A 17,478-nucleotide genomic window follows, 5' to 3' on the forward strand; every position below is an offset into this window, starting at 1 on the left:
TTTTCGAGACAGGGTTTCTCCATAGCTTTTTGGTGCCTGTCCTGGAACTAGCTCTTGTAGACCAGGCTGGCCTGGAACTCACAGAGATCCGCCTGTCTCTGCCTCCCGAGTGCTGGGATTAAAGGCGTGCGCCACCACCGCCCGGCCCTGTTTATCTTTTGAGACAAGGTCTCTCACTGGAGCCCTTGCTAGGGCTAAAGGTACATGTGACCACGAGCTACTTTTTAATGCAGGTCCCCACTCAGGTCCTCACACTTGCAAAGCGGGCACTTTACCAGCTATGCCATCTCTTCAGTCCTTGTTTTTTTTTCTTTTTCAAGGTAAAGTCTCACTTTGTAGAGCAGTCTGGCCTGGACCCCATGGCAATCCTACCTCAGTTTCCCAAGTGCGGGGATGACAGGCATGCACCATTATCCCTGCCAACATGATAAGCTTTCGTTTCTGAAGCTCCCAGCTGTGGTACTGGTTAAGACCACTGCCCATTTGCCTTATGGTGTTAGTGGCCTCTTCCCTCCCGGGTTCCTAGAAGGTCTGTCAAACCAACCTGCTCATCCTTCATGCAGTATGTGGTTTGTGGATCCTGTTAACTGCTTAAGGCTCAACCCAGAGGCCAGATGGTTTGTCTAGGAGCCAAGAAGAGGACAGCAGAGGAGAGTGACAGTGATTGGACTCGGGCTGCCTGTGGTTGAGTCCCTGCTTGTGCATTCACTAGCTGTCTGACCTTGAGCCAGCAGACTAACCTCTCCTTGCCTCAGTTTCTTCCTCACGGGGTAAGTTGTGCTTTAGGTCATTAAAGAGTTAACATTTGCAGAGCTTAGGCCTTAGGCCAGTGCCTGGTGCCCACAGGGACTGCACAAGCATATCCAGAAGTGTGCTCACAGAACAGGCGTGCAAGACCTTCTCTGGAGATCTGGGATGTCACAGTTGTTGCCCAATGTCATGATCAGAAAGAAGACTTGAGAACAGGGGTCATCTTCCTGCCTCAGCCTCCCCGGTGCTGGGTGGAAAAAGTGATGCTGGGAATTGGGGTGCTCTGAGACCATCTGTGCCAGCTGCCTGGTGCCACACTGGGGATTGGGGTGCTCTGAGATTACCTGTGCCAGCTGCCTGGTGGCACGCAGTGCCCTTGGGAAGTGTATATAGCAGAGGAGATACCCAGGCCATACAGGGCCTCATTTGCTTTCCAGAGGCCCAGCACCCCAAACCCTGCAGCCTTGGGCAGGCACTCCAGAGTGCTATAGCATGGGGGTTAATTGGGGTGAATTGTACATGCGTGTAAACAGCTTTTTTGTTCTCCCTGGCTCCAGGGAATGCCTCATTCTCTTAGGATCCAGGTACCGGGGATCCTGGCCACATCCTCTGCTACTATCTTGCTTCAGGTGGGGAAACTGAGGCCTGGAGTGGGGGCAGGATGCTTTAAGCTTTGCAGAGAAGGGACAGAACATCCTCTTTTCAGTCTGGCTTTCTGCTCTAATGGCCAGGAAATGTGTCAATATTTGCTCATGGGAACTGCCGCCCCACCGCCCTTGGTCAACACCTCCGAAGCCGGCTTGGTTTCTCCATCTGTGAGACCATCATGGTTGTATCTGAACTCTGCTAGCCCTCCACAAGGGAGATCTCTGTGGGCCTTTGGATGCAATAAATCGGCAAACACAATCAAATTTATACGTGAGTTTTAAGTGGCAGGGGTGTTCTTGGCCAAACACCATCAAAGGAACTTCAGAGCCTTCACTTCCCAGCTCAGAGGCCTGTGAGGCAGTCTCGGGCCTAAGGGGAGCCTCAGTTTCCTTATTCCTGAAGTGCACCCCACAATCCCATTTTACAGGACTATCACAGGACTCCCAATGAGTCCCGCTCAAATCAACTCAGTGTTCCTGTGTCCGCCAGGGGGCGCCTCTGGACCTCAGCGCACTCACGTCTCTCTTCGTCCAGATTCGGCTTTATTCGGCCTTTGTCGGATCCCAACCGGCTGGACCCGAATCTGTTCGTTTTGGCTCGGGGAAAAATCGACTTTGTTCGGCTCTACTCTGCTTTGCTCGGCTGGACTCGGCTCTGGTCGGCCCTTTTCGGTTCTGCTCGGCTCCTCTCCGGTTTCGGCTTCCTTGTTGAGGGTCCTAGGGATCTTTTTTTTTTTTTTTTTTTTTTTTTTTTTTTTTTTTTTGAAAGGGGTTTTTTTTTTTTTTTTGATTTTTCGAGACAGGGTTTCTCCGTAGTTTTTGGTTCCTGTCCTGGAACTAGCTCTTGTAGACCAGGCTGGGGTCCTAGGGATCTTGAAGTCATCTTTTTGCCCACTTTTGGCTGGGCCTGGAGGGTCTAACCTGGGTCGCTCAATAGATGGGCACCCAGCAAAGCCAATTTGGAGCTGTCCTCACAGGGGCTGTATGTCAGAGAAGCCCTGCCTACTTTCTGAGGTTTGGAGGACCTCAGCTCTCCAACCAGGTTGGATTGGTGGGGTGCTGGCTGCTGGGCCGCACGCTGGCTCTCCCCAGGAGGTGGCGCCCTCCTCTCCAGTAGTTCAACCGCTAACTTGGCAGTGACCTGGAACTCTGTGAATTGCCAGTGACACAGCTGACTTCTCCAGTCAGCAAATGTCCTGGCTCCTGGAAGTCAGAAAGGGCGGAGTGAGCAGAGAAACAGACTCACACCGTGAGACTCTGCCCTTGGTGACCTGGTACAAATTTGCTCATAGAGGCTTATGAAAGAGGATGGAGGGCAACATGAGCCCAGGGGGTATCTGCTGGCAGGTGTGCTGAGAAAAGTGAGTGCGTGCCTCAGCATACAGGGCTTAACCGAAGTAGCCACGAAGAAACACCCTTTGACTATTCCCAGACACTCATACAATCCTGGAGTCAAGATCGTCTGGCCCAGGATCATTAAGACTCAGGCAAGTGCCAGGTGGTGGTGGTGCACGCCTTTAACCCCTAGCACTCAGGAGGCAGAGTCAGGCAGATCTCTGTGAGTTCCAGGCCAGCCTGGGCTACACAGTGAAATCCTGTCTTGAGAAACAAAACAAACAAAATACTCAGAGAAGGAAGAAAACTTACCCAACGTCTCACAACTTGAAGAAGGACATTAAACAGAGTCTGTCTGTTTGTCTACTCCAGGACTGGAGTGAGGTCTCAAATCTATCTGACCTGCCTGGGACATCCTCATGGCTGAAGTCAGCAGCTTGGAGCCACCTCAACTGTTAAGGTGGAGTGAGCAGTGTTGCCCTATAAGTGGGGTGCCGAGCAAGTGGGGTGCCCAGGGCTAGGCACACAGCTGGCCTCCAACAGAACCGTGCCTCCCCCTGCCCTTCTCTATTCCATCTATCTTTTCTTTTGTCCATTCTTTCCAGCTTTCTACACCAGAAAACCAAAACTGCCTGGTCCTGTCCCCACCCCCAGGGCTGCTGACTCAGCCCTTTGCTCTGGTGGCTGCAGCTTGGAGGGGGAGCCTCTTTGCAGGGCTGGCTCAATGCCCTGGGAATGCTGTTCAGGCAAGGCCACACAGAGGCCATGCCAGTGTGGGCCTGGTGGTGGTCCCTATATGGCCACCATCCTTCTGTCTGCTGTCTTCTGCCCCCTACCCCCAGTGCTCCTGATTGGACCCAAGGACTCTGAGTCATTTTGGGAGGGCAGCCAAGAAGAATCTGGCATCCTCCCAACTTGGACTCAGCTCTGCTATGTGACCTTGTACCAAAGCCTTGAGCTCCCTGGGCCACGATGTCCCTGATTAAGGGATGGGATTAGATCATCTGGGAGACTCCTTCCAGGCCTGATATGCTGTTGGATTGTCTGCTTAAACACTCAGGAAGCCTGGGCCCAGAGACAGCCCTGTCAGGGACCCAAAGCATGGAAGCTTTAATGGGGCCAGGAAGTCCCAGACCTCAATCTGTCTTATAAGTAGTGATCTGGAGAGCAGTATTACTACCAAGACCCTCTAGCTGCTAACTTGCTTGCTCTCCGCTGGAGGAGCGGGGAGGGGGGGGGGGATCGTGGGTCTAAACACTTTTTGAGGACCAAGGTCCCCGAGAGAGGTGACACCTAACTCAGGTGGGAAATAGTGAAATTAAAATATTAAGGTAGCCAAAAGTGAGGGACATTTGACATCATCTGCACAGGGGCTCTGGCCCCAGGAAGCTAGGACTAGTACTCTGATCTGTGGCCCTTGCTAAAATTCCCCTAGCCTGCCTAGGAGGAAACTGAGGCAGGACCCCTATGAGCTTCTTGGGGGTTACTTCTGTGAGGCAGGGGCTTTAGGAGACCAGAGGTCCAATCAATAAAGGCAGGATTCCAGGTGGAGGAAGGGGAGCAAGTCATCTCAGTCAAGCGCTTCTGGGCTGGGAGTGTGACCAGACCACCTAGGGTAGGAGAGGCAATGCTTGGCTGTGTTGCTGGCTGCTAGGTGTTAGACTGACCGGGATTTATGCCTATGGAGGATGGGCACTAGAGCCCTCACGCCACCCTCCCTGTCTCTGTAGCTCTTGGCAGATGGCTCTTGGGCTCCGACTAGACCAGGGCTGCGGGAGTTCCCTGTGCTGCCTCCCTTTTCCTGAGTAATGGAAAACCCTGCCCCCTCTCTTGCTGCCTCTGATTTCCACGCCCAAGTATTTCTAGGCCCCTGCCCTTGTCCGTCCGGTCTAAACTCTCAGGGCCTTTGACTCAAACAGGGTCCCACGGCTGGGACTGGGCTACAGATGCCCAAGGAAGTTCAAACATATCTCAGTATCTCTGAGGCCGAGCCCCAGGCTGGAGGGGCGGGAGCAGGAGGTGGGGAATGGGAAGCCAGCTCAGCGTGCTCCCTCCTCCTTCCCTCCATCCCTCCGCCCTCCCAGCTCAGTCGTAGGCCTTGGGGGTCGGGCCAGCAACAAGCTATTATCACAGACATGGGCCAAGGAGCCAGAGGCCGCCCGGGGTCTGTGAGTTGAGCTTGAGGCTGCAGGACCAGGGTGAGTGGCTGGAAGCCTCTCTGCTTCTGTCTGGGCTGGGGGCTGCGGTCAGAGTCTGAGATTTCTCTGTTCCCCTCTTTCTGACAAGCACATAGCTCTTTCCCTCGGGCCTAGCCAGCTCCTTGGAGGATCTCCTCCTCTCTGCCACCCTGCACTGCTCCTGGCTTTTATCTACCCCCTGCAGTGACTCCTGCTCCCCCTCGCCACTCAGCTCAGCCCTGACTTACTGGGTGATGCCAGTGGGAGCTCAGCCACCTCCAAGAGGCTCTGGCTTTTTAGTAGAGATGGTGAGGACCCTCAAGATCACTCTACAGTTAGTGTGAGCTTCCCTTCCCACCACAGTCCTGACTGGCCCCATCCCAGGAGCCAGCCAGGGATCCTAGCTGTAGTTAGAGCCGCCAGTGCTGCTTCCAGGGAGCCAGAGTTGCTTCCTGCTTCCGTCCCTAAGCCTCCTCCCCCCCCCACCCGGTCTGTGTCTCTGAGCCTCTGACTCCCCAGGGGCGAGACCAATAAGAAACAGAAATGTCTCCAAACCATGATGACATTCCAGAAAGTTCTGTGCCTTTCAAGTCATAGACACCAGGATGAGGTCGCTACCAGGCAGAGGAAGGAATGAACTCTTGGAAGTATATGAAGCATATGACAAGCTAGGCAGCTTCCCTGTGTGTCAGTCATCCATATAGCCTGGCAAGGAAGACACGCTGGCATCTCGTGCGAATGAGGGAGCGTGAAGACCAGAAGGGCTAAGCCACAAGCCTCGGTCACACAGTTTGTGTTATTCAGATGTCCCCCACGAGGGGGGAGGGCATCTCTGGACCAAATAAGGCAGGGGAGGGGAGTTTGCTACAACCTGGAGTTAAGGAAAATAGGGGTGGTTGGTCTCTTGCGAGGTTTGCCTGCCTGGTGGAGCAGAACCAGCAAAACCCAGAAGTGGGGACAGGATCATTCTAGAACCGGGGTGTCTCCTAAGATGCCTCCTGTCATCACCCTGGCCGCTGGGGAGAAGCCCCAAGAGCTTCTGTCTCTTTAACCCCTACTCCCTCTTCAAACCTTTCTAGAAGAATCATTTTACCTTCTCAGCCTGTATTAACCACAGAAAAATATTTTTGAATTGTACTAAACGTTAACGGGGAACAAAAAGGAAATAAACAAAGAGACGCCAGAGGTGTAAAAACCAGTCTGGTTTCAATAGCAGTTTCTGATCTGTGATAATCAGGCGGCGCCAGTCCCCGAGGCTGTCACCACCTCAAAGGCCCGCTGTGGGCTTCCTGCCCACCCATCCAGGCTCTTTTTTTAGTGTCCGGCCTACTTCCTGCCCCACTCTGGAAACTCTGGACCCCTTCATGTTCAAGGCCCAAGATAGAACATCACTAATTCTGATCCCTCTGAATTTTCAGTGCTTTTGATCCCCCCACCCCTTAATTTCAATTTACCACCTTAGATGCCGATTGGTAGGCCTGTGTGATTGATACAACCATCTTCCAATGATTGAACGCTGAGCTTTCTCTGTGGGGAGGAGCAGGGGACAGGGCGGTTCCCGGCTAAGGGTGGGTTGTGGAGGGCACAAAGATACCAGAACTGTGAGTCCTACTAAGCTGCATACCCTCAGCCTTGTGTTATTCCAAAGAGGATGTCTCATTTTCTGACTTCTTCAAGACATCTGCTTCTGCACAGAAGAGGCATGCAGGAGCCAATGCCTTGATCCTCAGGAACCCCAGCTCTAGCCACTGCCTGTGGTGCCTGCAGGTGGTGGTGAGAGCCATGGCCTTTAGAGATGAGGGGGGCAAAGAAACATTCTCCACCTCCTTAGTTAGCCACATGGACATTTGGCATCTTCTTTGGTGCCCCAGTAAAGGCCTGGGAGCCTGGTGTGTGCCCTCTGAGGGTCTCTATAGGGGCTCCGTTCTTCTCAGGCCATGTGTCCATGGTCCCAATAGACAGACGTCAGAAGGCTCGGTGGCCAGTCTGGTGCCCTCAGCCTTGCCTCCCCTGATGGCTCCGGACTTGCCTGTTCCAGGAGGTCCTACCTACTCCCCCTAATAACACTGGGTCTGCCCTGGCTACAGGAGATAATGTTACCCCTGGGCATTGATGTGCCGGATACGCTGAATCAAATGTGTCTCTCTGTCCAGGTCACCATGGGGACAGACAGACTGGGTTCCTTCTGGGCAGTACTCCTGCTTCCTCTTGTGTTCGGAGTCCCCACAGAGGAGCCCACCTTTGGGGACTCTGTGGCCTCCCATCTCAGCAAAGGCTGCCGACGATGCTGTGACCCTGAGGAACCGCTGTCCTCTGCTGACCCTGTCCAAGGCCCTGCTTCCCCCCACTTCCCCTATGTTCTGCCCGAGGTCAGGCCCTACATCAACATTACCATCCTGAAGGGTGAGTCGTGGCCTGGTGGAATTGGTATGGGATAGGGAGAAAGGGAGGGAAAAAAAGGAGGGAGGGAGGGAAGGAGGGAGGGAAGGACAGGAGAAACCAGGGCAGGCCTTACCTGGGCCCTGCCTGCCTTTGGTCTGCATATGCATAGCACCTAGAATGTGTAAGTGCTGTTCTGAGTTCAGAGTGAAGGACTCAGTGGGAAAGGCCTTGGGATCCAAAATGTGAGCAGAGAGGTACTGGGGTGAAGTGTGGGGCACAGGCAGCAGAGCGAGCTGGGCAGGTTCATGGGGCTCCTGGCAAGGTGAATTGCAAGCCTAGGCTCACAGGGTAAGGGGCTTTCCCAGCATGGGTGTGGAAGGAGATGGCACAGGGAGAAAGGTGTGGGCCCACAGGGTCACCAGCTACCACCAGGATATGGGTTTCTCTCTGTGGGATGGGGGGGGGGGTTGAGCAGAAAGAGGACCTGGCCTCCATTGGTGTCCTGTGGGGCACATAATAGGAAGAGAGGTGAAAGTGTAAAGACTTGTGGGAGCTCTATTAGTGAAAGTGGGGTGGCAACCCCCTGATGTATAGCCTCAGATGTGAGGGAATTAGTTCCACTCCGGTGATGGGACCCATGATGGCCATGGCCACACCATTGACATCCAGCTATGCTCACCATACGCCCCCCCAATGTGAGGGGGTGACTGAGTCGCTCCTCCCACATGCAGATAGGGAAAGTAGTGTCCAGTAGGTGTCTTCTGGAGTCACCTCCATGTCAGGGACAGAGCAGGGCACTCGCCTCTGATAGCCAGTCCACACCTGAGACTCCTGCTCATGCTCATTCTAGACCTGGGGGAGGTCACTTCCTGGTCTCCTTGCCTGATGGCCTTACTCAGTGCAACTTCAGGTAGCTTAGCCTCTGGAGGTGGAGGGGCCCAGGCCTGGTGACCCTTTGCTGTGACGGTCCATCTTCAGCCCTGCGTTGCCCTTGGACAGGTTTCCAAAGAAGACGGTTCCTTGTAGCACCAAGGGTGCTTGAGTAGCATCTGGAGCCGTGTCTAAGCCTTGTGGGTCAGGCTGACCTCTTGCCAGCATCTGGGTAGAAGGAAAATAGCCCCCTCCTCACAGCCACCCTGGCCTTAGGCTGGGCAGAGCGGGCGCTCTGAAAGCTCTGTACTCAGAGAGGTGCTTTTGCCGGGAGGTGGCATCTGTGGTGCCATCCCATAGTCATGGGCACCCCCACTCCCTTTCCTTTGGTCTGCCTTCAAGGACCTGTGCCTTCCTTTCTCTCTCTATTCTCTTCTCAACTGGCTTCACCACCGCCCCGAGGAAGTCCACAGACTCGCCAGGGAAACACGTGGAGCCAGGTCTCTTCAGTGCACACTGGGTGGGTTTTGGGGTGGGACGGGAGGTGTCCTGTCTGTGCTCAGATTCAGCCTGGAGCCAGGGCTGGAAAAGTAACCAGGTCACCACTGCCAGAGAGGGTGGAGATGGACTGGGCCATGCTGTGGGGATTCCTGCCCTCTCCTGCCAATGAGGACTCCTGTGCACCTATGAGGTGGACATTGTCCTTTTAAGGTATACCCCAGACACTCAAGACCCCCAAATTCCCAGGCCATGGCAAAGGTAGTTTTATTCTTAACTAGAGGTGCAAATTGTGTCTTGCCCCACCTCCCTGCTGGTCTCGGCAGGCAGCCTCCTGGAAGCCTGATGTGCCCTCTTTGGCAGAAAGAGGACCCAGGCTGAGCTGGACAAAACACAGTCTGGGTTTTGGAAATGGCCTCAGTTTTCACTTCTGCAGAGGGATGTTAGGGGGTGGTAAATGCCCGGCAGGAGTAGATTCTCACTAAACACCAGGTCCTTTTCTGGATCCAGGCAAAAGCAGTGACTTCCAAAAGTGAGTGCTTAGCATAGGCCAGGGTGCCTGTCCTAACTTCTCCCCTTCATGTCCTCACAGGTGATAAAGGGGACAGAGGTCCTTTAGGAACACCAGGGAAGCCAGGCAAGGATGGTCCCCGAGGGGACCGTGGCTCTCAGGGTGTCAAAGGCGATAAGGGGCAGGCAGGCAACCCTGGCAGCGCGTGCCAGGTGCACTACTCGGCCTTCTCTGTGGGTCGCAAGACAGCCCTGCACAGCAGCGAGGACTTCCTCCCACTGCTGTTCGACAGGGTCTTTGTGAACACTGACGGCCACTTCGACATGACCACTGGCCACTTCACGGCCCCCCTGCGCGGCCTCTACTTCTTCAGCCTCAACGTGCACAGCTGGAATTACAAGGAGACCTACGTGCACATCGTCCACAACGAGCAGGCGGCTGTGATCCTCTATGCACAGCCCAGTGAGCGCAGCATCATGCAGAGCCAGAGTGTGATGCTACCGCTGGAGCCCGGTGACCACGTGTGGGTGCGGCTCTTCAAGCGGGAGCGGGAGAACGCCATCTACAGCGACGACGTGGACACCTACATTACCTTCAGCGGCCATCTGATCAAGGCGGAGGACTGACCTTCCCTGACCAGTTTCGCCGCTGGGCAGCTTGGGGGAGGGCTGGTGGCTAGGGCAGGTCCTATAGGTTCCCCCAGGGCTGGATTATTAGCATCACAGTCTGTCTCTGTCCCCTCCCCTCCTGGCTGCATTTTTCAGAGACTTAGAGCGACTCACACACCACCGTGCTATTCATCCCCGGGGACTTTATTGTATGGTAGATTCTGGCTTGGCATTTGGGGGTGGACCCAGGATTCTGCATTTCTAGCAATTTTCTCCGTAATGCTGATGCCGCGGGTCTATGGATGACGCTTGAGGAATTGGGCTTCCTAGAACGTTCCTAGCATTCTAGGGACTTCCCAAACATTCTGGAATCCCCCCCCCATGCTGAAAACTCTTGTATTCTTGCATACTCAGGTTTTCTCCTCACCCTGGGCCCAACCCCTCCCCCAGCCTCTTTTCTAGCCACTGTTCACGTATGCATTCATCCAATGCTGACTTAGTCCCAGGCCTGAGGAAAACCTAGGCTAATCAGACCTAGGTCCTGCCCCTCCCCTGGCGAATGCCCAGGAACCTGGACAGAGGTGGCGGTGTGCTCAAGTGGGTACAAAGACTTGAGCACTTCTTGGGTGCTCCTCTAAACTAGGTGCTTAGGCAGCATGGGCCGTTCTTCACTGCTCCTGTGGTGGCCCGGGTGCTGGAGTAGGGATGATATCCCTTTCAGATTCTCTACCTTCTTGCCAGATGCCCAGCGTTAAAGCAAACCCTAGATATAGTCTTGGTTAGGGGGAGGCCCAGGAATTTGGAGGCACCCAGGGTAAATGGGTGCCTGGGCGTGAATTGGAGCCCATTCTCCTCCCTGATCTTTGAAGACTCCTTCTTCCCTCCTTGCCTGATTCCCCAGGACTTTAGCAATGGCCAGACCACATACTCCAGGTCTCTCTGGACCTCCTGGCCCCTCAAAAGCCCAGTGTCACACTGGGTTGATGAGGATGCTAAGGACACCCAGGAGGTGGCTCCCGTTTCAGGACTTCACCTGCCTGTATTGCCCTAGCAGACATCATGGGGACTCAGGCAGGACAGAGGTGGTAGGTTTCAGCCCAAAGCAGGTCTAGGGACTGAAGCCAGTGATATTCAGGTTACCTGGGGGCCTTCTCTGAGCCATGCTGCCAAGGCAGGCCCTGGGGAAGGTCATGGAGAAGCAGGAACAACGAGACCCCCATGCCTTTCCCAGAGCGTATGGCCTGGTGGTCCCTCTAACCTTCCCCTCTTCCACTGTAGGCTTCCCAAGCTTCTCAGGGGAAGGTGGCCTCCGTCCATTGGTGCTTCTGCAGACCCAGGGCACGACTGGCCCTGGGCAGGCATCTCTGGTGCTTACAGTCAAGGGAGCCATGGCAGGGTGGCAAAGGCAAGGCCTGCCACATGCTGTGAAGGCTGGTTTGACAAAACCACACTCAGCCTGACTGTCCTTGCCTGCTTGGCCAGTGTGAATAAAATTACTGGATTCTCTTGGCAATTTAACCTGGTACTTTTTTCCCTATGCCCTTCCCCTGCCTTGGAAGACAGCCACTCTGGCCCTGCTGGGGGCAGATAGAGGGCTTCACAGAAACAAAGCCTTGTTAAGGGCTTCACTCTCTGTGTCCTCTGCCTACAAAGAAATATCAGCTCTAGTCGCTCACACAGCCGGAGCCAGGGTCCTGGAGTTAGTGGGGACCCGCTGAGAGTCAGCTAGGGTCCGGGTAAGTCCCATCTCTGAGCCTCAACTTCACTGCCTGCAAAGTGGAGGTGACAATGGTTTAGATGGCATGTAGCCTGGCAGTTGCCATGTTCCTCTTGGACAACATCTGTTGGTCACCTGCAGTGTGGCTCCCTGTAGCAGCCGCAGCACAATGGTTATTTCCATAGAGACCATCCCGAAGCTCATGTTCCAGCCGGGAACTCCCCAGTGCTGCACCAATTGTATTAGCTACTGTCTTGATAGAGTGACAGAAGCAATTCAAGGAACAAAGGGCTTATTATGGCTGGAGGGTACAGTCTGCCATGGTGTGAATGACAGGACAGCAGGGTGAGGGGCAGAGGATAGCCAGGGTGGGGGGCAAGAGGACAGCCAGGGTGGGAGGCGGCGGGTCACATCGCATTCACAGTCAGGAAGCAGAGAGATGTGCCCGGTGCTCACCTTGCGTTATCCTGGACCCCAGTCATGAAGTGGTGCCCCCCACAGGTAAGGGGCATCATCCTTCCTTCTAGGCTAGTTTAGAAACCACTTCACGGACACGCCCAGACACTTGCCTTAGGTGATTCTAGATCATGTCCAATCGGCGATAATCACCACGTACCAACCACAGTACCTATCCTATTTGAGGGACCTCGGAGTCCCGCACCTCTGTCTCATGCTTATAGAGAAAACAGCTGAAAACACTCATCCTGCCTCATAGAGAATATTCTGTTGGGGGCAGCTATGTTGTTGACTAGCACAGTCTCTTGCCTGTACTGTTAAAGTGACCCGGCCTCACCTCTTCTTGTCTGCTGCTGTGGATGGAAGGACAGGAGTTTGTGCCCTATTCTGTACGACCATCACTGTTTGGTGGCTCTCGGTGCACCTCGTGGAAGCTGCATCCTGCAAAGAGTTCACCATCTGCTCCTGCTTGAGACCCAAGTCCACTCAGTGGCAGAGTGGGCTCTGTGTCCTTGGGACCCGTGAGGGCTCTGAAGGGAGGCTTTCCATGATACCTGCATGCTTCCCAGGGATCTGCAAAGAGCTGGCCTCACAACATGCTCTGGTCAAGCCCTTGCTTGTTTAATGTGCTTTAACACAAAGAAGGCTCGGATCTGCTGTCTGTGTCGGCAGGATTTGTGGTCAGCTGACGGCAGCTGTGGAAACTTCGTGCCAGGCACCTGCGGAACTTGCTTACTGAAGCCAAAGCCACAGGCATTTCCAGGCAGTCCTAAGCCAGCACCCTGCCTCACTCTCCTGTCCCACTACCATACCCACTTCCTCCCAGCCCCGGTTCAGAGGTGGCCTTGAGATCGTCTCCAACAATGTTCACACTAGTATCCCTGACTCAGTGGTATAGTTCCAGGAGCCCCTAGATCTTCGTGACAGACTTTCCCAACTGGGTAGGCATAGTGGGGTTTGGGTAGGGGCTTCATAAAATTGTAGGCTTCTCAAGCCAGGACTGAGGACAGATCTGTGTTTGTAAAAGTGGAGAGAGCTGGGCATGATGGTGCATGCCTTTAACCTGTAGCACTTGGCAGAGGCAGGGGGATATCTATGGTTGAAAGCCACCCTGGTCTATAAAGAGAGTTCCAGGCTAACCAGGGCTACATAGACACTGTCTCAATGAAATAAAATAAAAACGCACAGAGATAGACAGATAGACAGAAAACCAGTGAACGGAATGGGATTGGACATGAGAGGGGCTGTGTGTGAAGCCCGGCTTGGGGTGCACCTTGGTGCTCAGACCTTTAGCAGGCGGCTCACTGGGGCCAGGTGGTGCAGAGAGATCCCCAGCTGAGGGAGGAGGCCGGTACTGTGGTCCAGAGTGTATGTGAGTCCCAGAAACGAGGAGAATGTCAAATGCCATGAGGAGGAACAAAAGTTCCCACAAGACTTTGAAGGAGGTGGCAAGACTGGAAGCAGAAAGCGAAAGCGGACAGGTGCCCAGCTCAGACAAAGTACACCAGGCTCCCCAATTCCTAAAGGCTTTTATCTAAGAGACCTGGTGGCTGTCTGTCCTGGAGGAATGGAGGATGCGGGGTAATTTGTTTATAGTCCTTTTGGACCCCACATTGTCTTCCTACCATCTGATCCCAAATCTTCTTGCTCTACTGAGGACTTTGACACAAGGTACACATGGGATCGGCAGCGGAAACCCACTTCTGAACTCACGAGGGTGCACAGTGAGGGGGTCATGGAATGAGGGCTTATTGTTCCAGAAAATACAAAGCACATTTGAGTGGCTTGTGAGAAGCGGCAGGCATGGGTCCCAGCTCCTGTGGGCTCTGGAGCCAGACTCGGGGCTCTGAGGGAGCAGCTTCCCCTTGAGAACCACTCTGTCAGAGCCCATCGCCTCAGTGTTCCCTGTCACAGGGTCTGGACTAGTTCTTCCCTTGGTGTGAGCCTTGACTTTGCTCCCATTGTGTCCACGCAATAGTGGAAGGGGGCAGGGGGCTCTGCTCTGATTGAGGGGAGTTGGGGGGCTCCGCTCTGATTCAAGAGCGTATACCTGTTGGATGAATGACTTTGGCTGAGCGTGCTCCTCCTGCTTGGTCCTGCAGGCCCCTCGCTGTGGGCCCCACGCTGCCACGTGTACAGCTGCAGGGAAGGGAGAGAGCCAGAGACACTCACCAGGAACAGAAGCAGATGGGGAGGACATTAAGGGTGGGGCACGCGGAGGGAGCCAGAAAGGAAAGACAGATTCCAGGACAAGAGTTCATGGGGCTGGGCAGGCTTGGCCTCTGAGCCCCAAAAGGACCAGAGACTAGAGAGGGCCCAGGGTGGCAGGAAGGCCTTAGATGAAGACCTGCAATAAGCGTTAACCCTCAGGCATGTCAGAGGCAGGATGAGGTCAGGACAGATGCGGGTCCCTGTGTTCCCGCAGGTGGCTGACCTCTTCCAGGGGACTGCTAGTCAGTCCAAGGGCAGTACTGACACCTCGGATTCTGACACAGGTGGAGCAGGGCTTGTGTTCTCTGAAGGGCTAATTTTCATCTTAAGGACAGCATTCATGGATGAAACTGAAGACTGGCGATGTCGTCCATGCTGACCTCCTGTCTTCCCACACTGCCTCTCCCTGGCCCCTCAAAAAGCAGCCTTTAGTGTCCTAGTGCCAACTGCTAGATCTATCCATGTGTTGCTCAGTGACCAGTCAATACTGTCAATACTGGCTCCAGGCTGCCGTCACCCCCCTCTCCCCCCACTTGCCTTATGCTGGCCCCGGTTTCAGGTTGTCAGCTCTCATGAGATACCTAGGTCTTCTCTGTACCGCACTGTATCCTTGGAGAGCAGTCTGAGCTAGCCCCGCCCCCAGCCAGGTCCACTGTGCTGCCAATGCTTTTCTAGGCATCTACTCACCTCCTCTGGGGCTTGATCAAGACCGATAGTGACACCGAATCTCAGAAGTAAGACCTGTGTGCGCACATGTGTGTGTGTGTATGTGTGTGTGTTCTCCTTGAACCCCCACCAGGCTCAGCCTGGGGAGAGAGGACAAGATCGCTTGGGCAGGAGCCCCCACTGACATGCCCTGCTTCCCCTGTGCCCCACCTCAGGGCATTTAGATTCTGTGTGTGCGTGTGTGTGTGTGTGTGTGTGTGTGTGTGTGTGTGTAGGTGGCATTGTAAGGGTGGACATCGCATCCTTCCTCTAGGCCATGGGCTCTGCTTGGATTAAAATCTGAGCATACCCAAAGGCCACCCCTTTTTCCTTTCTGTTTTTTGCTTCGTACCCTTGTATTTGTTGGGGGTACAAAGAAGGCAAGCCCAGCACAACACAGAGAAAACAAAAACAGCCTTGAGTTGAGAGACAAGGCAGCTCCATGGCCACACTGAGGGCCAAGGGTCATCTCCCGGGTGCCTGACACATGCCTGGGCTCTCATCCAGGCATGACAAGGGCTTGTGCAAGAGCTTGGGCCAGAAGCAGCTCCTCACTTGTCATTGGCTAGAACTGGTCACATGACTTAATCCAACGGCAGGGAAAGATAAAAGGATTGTAAAGATACAATTTACCTCTGAGCCCTCAACAAAATCAAAGTCTCACCAAGGGATGGAGACCTGGGAGAAGCCATCTTGAGTCTAGCTTGAGTAGGCGGCGTTGTCCCAGCCTTGGAGCCCCTGACCGACCCTTCCCAGCAGAGTGATGTGATTAACCGCCCTGCCCCCAACACACCCACCTCTGGTTAAGATGGAAGTTACTGAGGCTCTGCAAGGGTTTAAGTCTGAGCATTTGATAGCATCTCCTGAGCGCTCTGTGCCTCAGTTTCCCCATCTGTACGACAGGATCTACACAAGAAACTAGCAGCGGTTAAAGTCAAGCACAGAGCCTGGGGAGGCACTCTGTGGAAACATACTCTGAGGCGGGCATCGTCATTTTACAGAGGGAGCCACTGTGACGCCATAGACTGGTCCGTGCTGTCCTCTGGAAACACGGTGTCCACTGAGTCTGCAGTCACAGTCTACACCTGTCAGGGGGCCCCTGTGGGACCTTATGACAGGGGCTGGCAGTGTGCAAAACCCAGTGTCCTTCCTCTGGTGCCCGCGGTCAGCAGCAGGGGGACACCAAGTGGGTCCTCACAATACCCTTCGTGCACAAACAAGAAATAAGGGTTGAAGGCAGTGTGGAGGGCTGGCGGGAGCAAGGAGCTCACACAGGCTCCAGACAGGCAAGGGAGACAGCAGATAACTTCCGGGGCATTCAGGGTCAAAACGAGGAGCCTGTGGAAGAAAGCAGTATGGTTGGTGCTGCTAAGATTGGAATCTGAGTGGCCCCCACAGGCTCAAGTTTTTACAAGCTTGTTCCCCAGAATGTGGCGCTGTTCTTCAAGGTTATGGAGCGTCTCGGTGGGGAGGGGGTAAGATGACAGAAGTGGGTCGTTAAGGGTGGTCCTTTGCAGGTGTCACAAGACCTGCGTTTCTGGTATGTTCTCTGCTTTCCTGGTCTTCTGTGAAGTAAGTGCCAGGCACTCCTACCACTGCCCCCAGACCCTCCACCTCGGATTCCCCACCATGACCTGATCTCCTCCACCATGGCTTTTCACCATGATGGACCAAAGCCCTCTGCAACCATCACCTGAAAGAAGCCCCGCTTCCTTTAAATCGCATCAACTGTACACACATATTGTGGCTCCTGGGCACACATCTTCCCCGGGGCAGTGTTAGAGGAATATTAGGCTGCTGGAAAGAGGTACACGGCTGGGCCTCTCCCTGGGTCTCTCAGCCAAGCCTCCATGCTCTGGGCTGTCCTTCCTTGGAGGACAGCTGGACGATGTGACGAGCAGAGAACAGAGTAAGGCTGATGGTTTTAATGGAGACCTTGAGGCTCACAGGGCCAGCTGGGACCCCGCTCCCAGCACCTAGTGGGCTGAGTGCAAGGCCTGATGGAACTGTGGCCAGGAAGGGAGGCTAGGTGCTGTCACTCAGGCAAAGGCCCTGGGGCTGCCCCTTTGACCCCCATTTCCAACAAGACTGTTTTTTTTTTCTCCTCTTGAACTAATGGGAGTTAACCACTCTCATTCACAGCTTAAATAATCTTCATTAATACACTGTAGTCCCCCCGCACCCCAACAAATGTAAGCCACTTACGTGACAGGAGGCTTTGAAGGAACAGTAGGTCATTTCAACTCTGCTACCATTAGCCTGGAATTTCCCAGAAGACATTTTGGGCATCCCCAGACACCAGGGCGGGTCAGAGCCCCTTGAGAGCTTCAGGTCCAGGGGAAGGCACAAGGGCTGTGAAGTAAGTGTGTGTGAGGTATGAGAGTGGGTTGCTAAAGGTGGGAGCAACCAACCTTCACCCGCATATTTGAGTCGTGAAGGATGAGCAGGAATTTTTCGGAAGGAAGGGTAGGAAGCAGATTCAAGCAGCATTCCGATCTGTATGAGTCCGGAAATCCTACAAACGTTTTTGAGGGCCCGTTTTGCGGGACTCATAGACTAATGTGGGTGGGAGGGTGGGCTGGGAGACGGGGCTCACTCGGACAGCTAGAAA

The 17,478-nt window shown here is 54.3% G+C and overlaps 1 protein-coding gene across 1 annotated transcript; it reads left to right on the top strand.

The window, feature by feature from the left end:
• The first annotated feature begins 4,821 nt into the window (after positions 1–4,821).
• Positions 4,822–11,286, top strand: C1qtnf6 (C1q and TNF related 6). The gene is made up of 3 exons (XM_005354239.2): positions 4,822–4,930; positions 7,063–7,312; positions 9,252–11,286. The coding sequence occupies exons 2-3, from the start codon at positions 7,069–7,071 to the stop codon at positions 9,794–9,796; spliced, it is 789 nt and encodes a 262-aa protein (XP_005354296.1). The 5' UTR covers positions 4,822–4,930; positions 7,063–7,068; the 3' UTR covers positions 9,797–11,286.
• The last annotated feature ends 6,192 nt before the right edge of the window (positions 11,287–17,478 follow it).

This window comes from Microtus ochrogaster, chromosome 15, assembly GCF_000317375.1.
Source record: "Microtus ochrogaster isolate Prairie Vole_2 chromosome 15, MicOch1.0, whole genome shotgun sequence".
NCBI lineage: Eukaryota > Metazoa > Chordata > Mammalia > Rodentia > Cricetidae > Microtus > Microtus ochrogaster.

Coding starts and splice junctions, on each gene's coding strand:
- C1qtnf6 (XM_005354239.2), top strand. CDS start 7,069: ATGGGGACAGACAGACTGGGTTCCTTCTGGGCAGTACTCCTGCTTCCT. Junction 7,313..9,251: donor CAACATTACCATCCTGAAGG/GTGAGTCGTGGC, acceptor ATGTCCTCACAG/GTGATAAAGGGGACAGAGGT.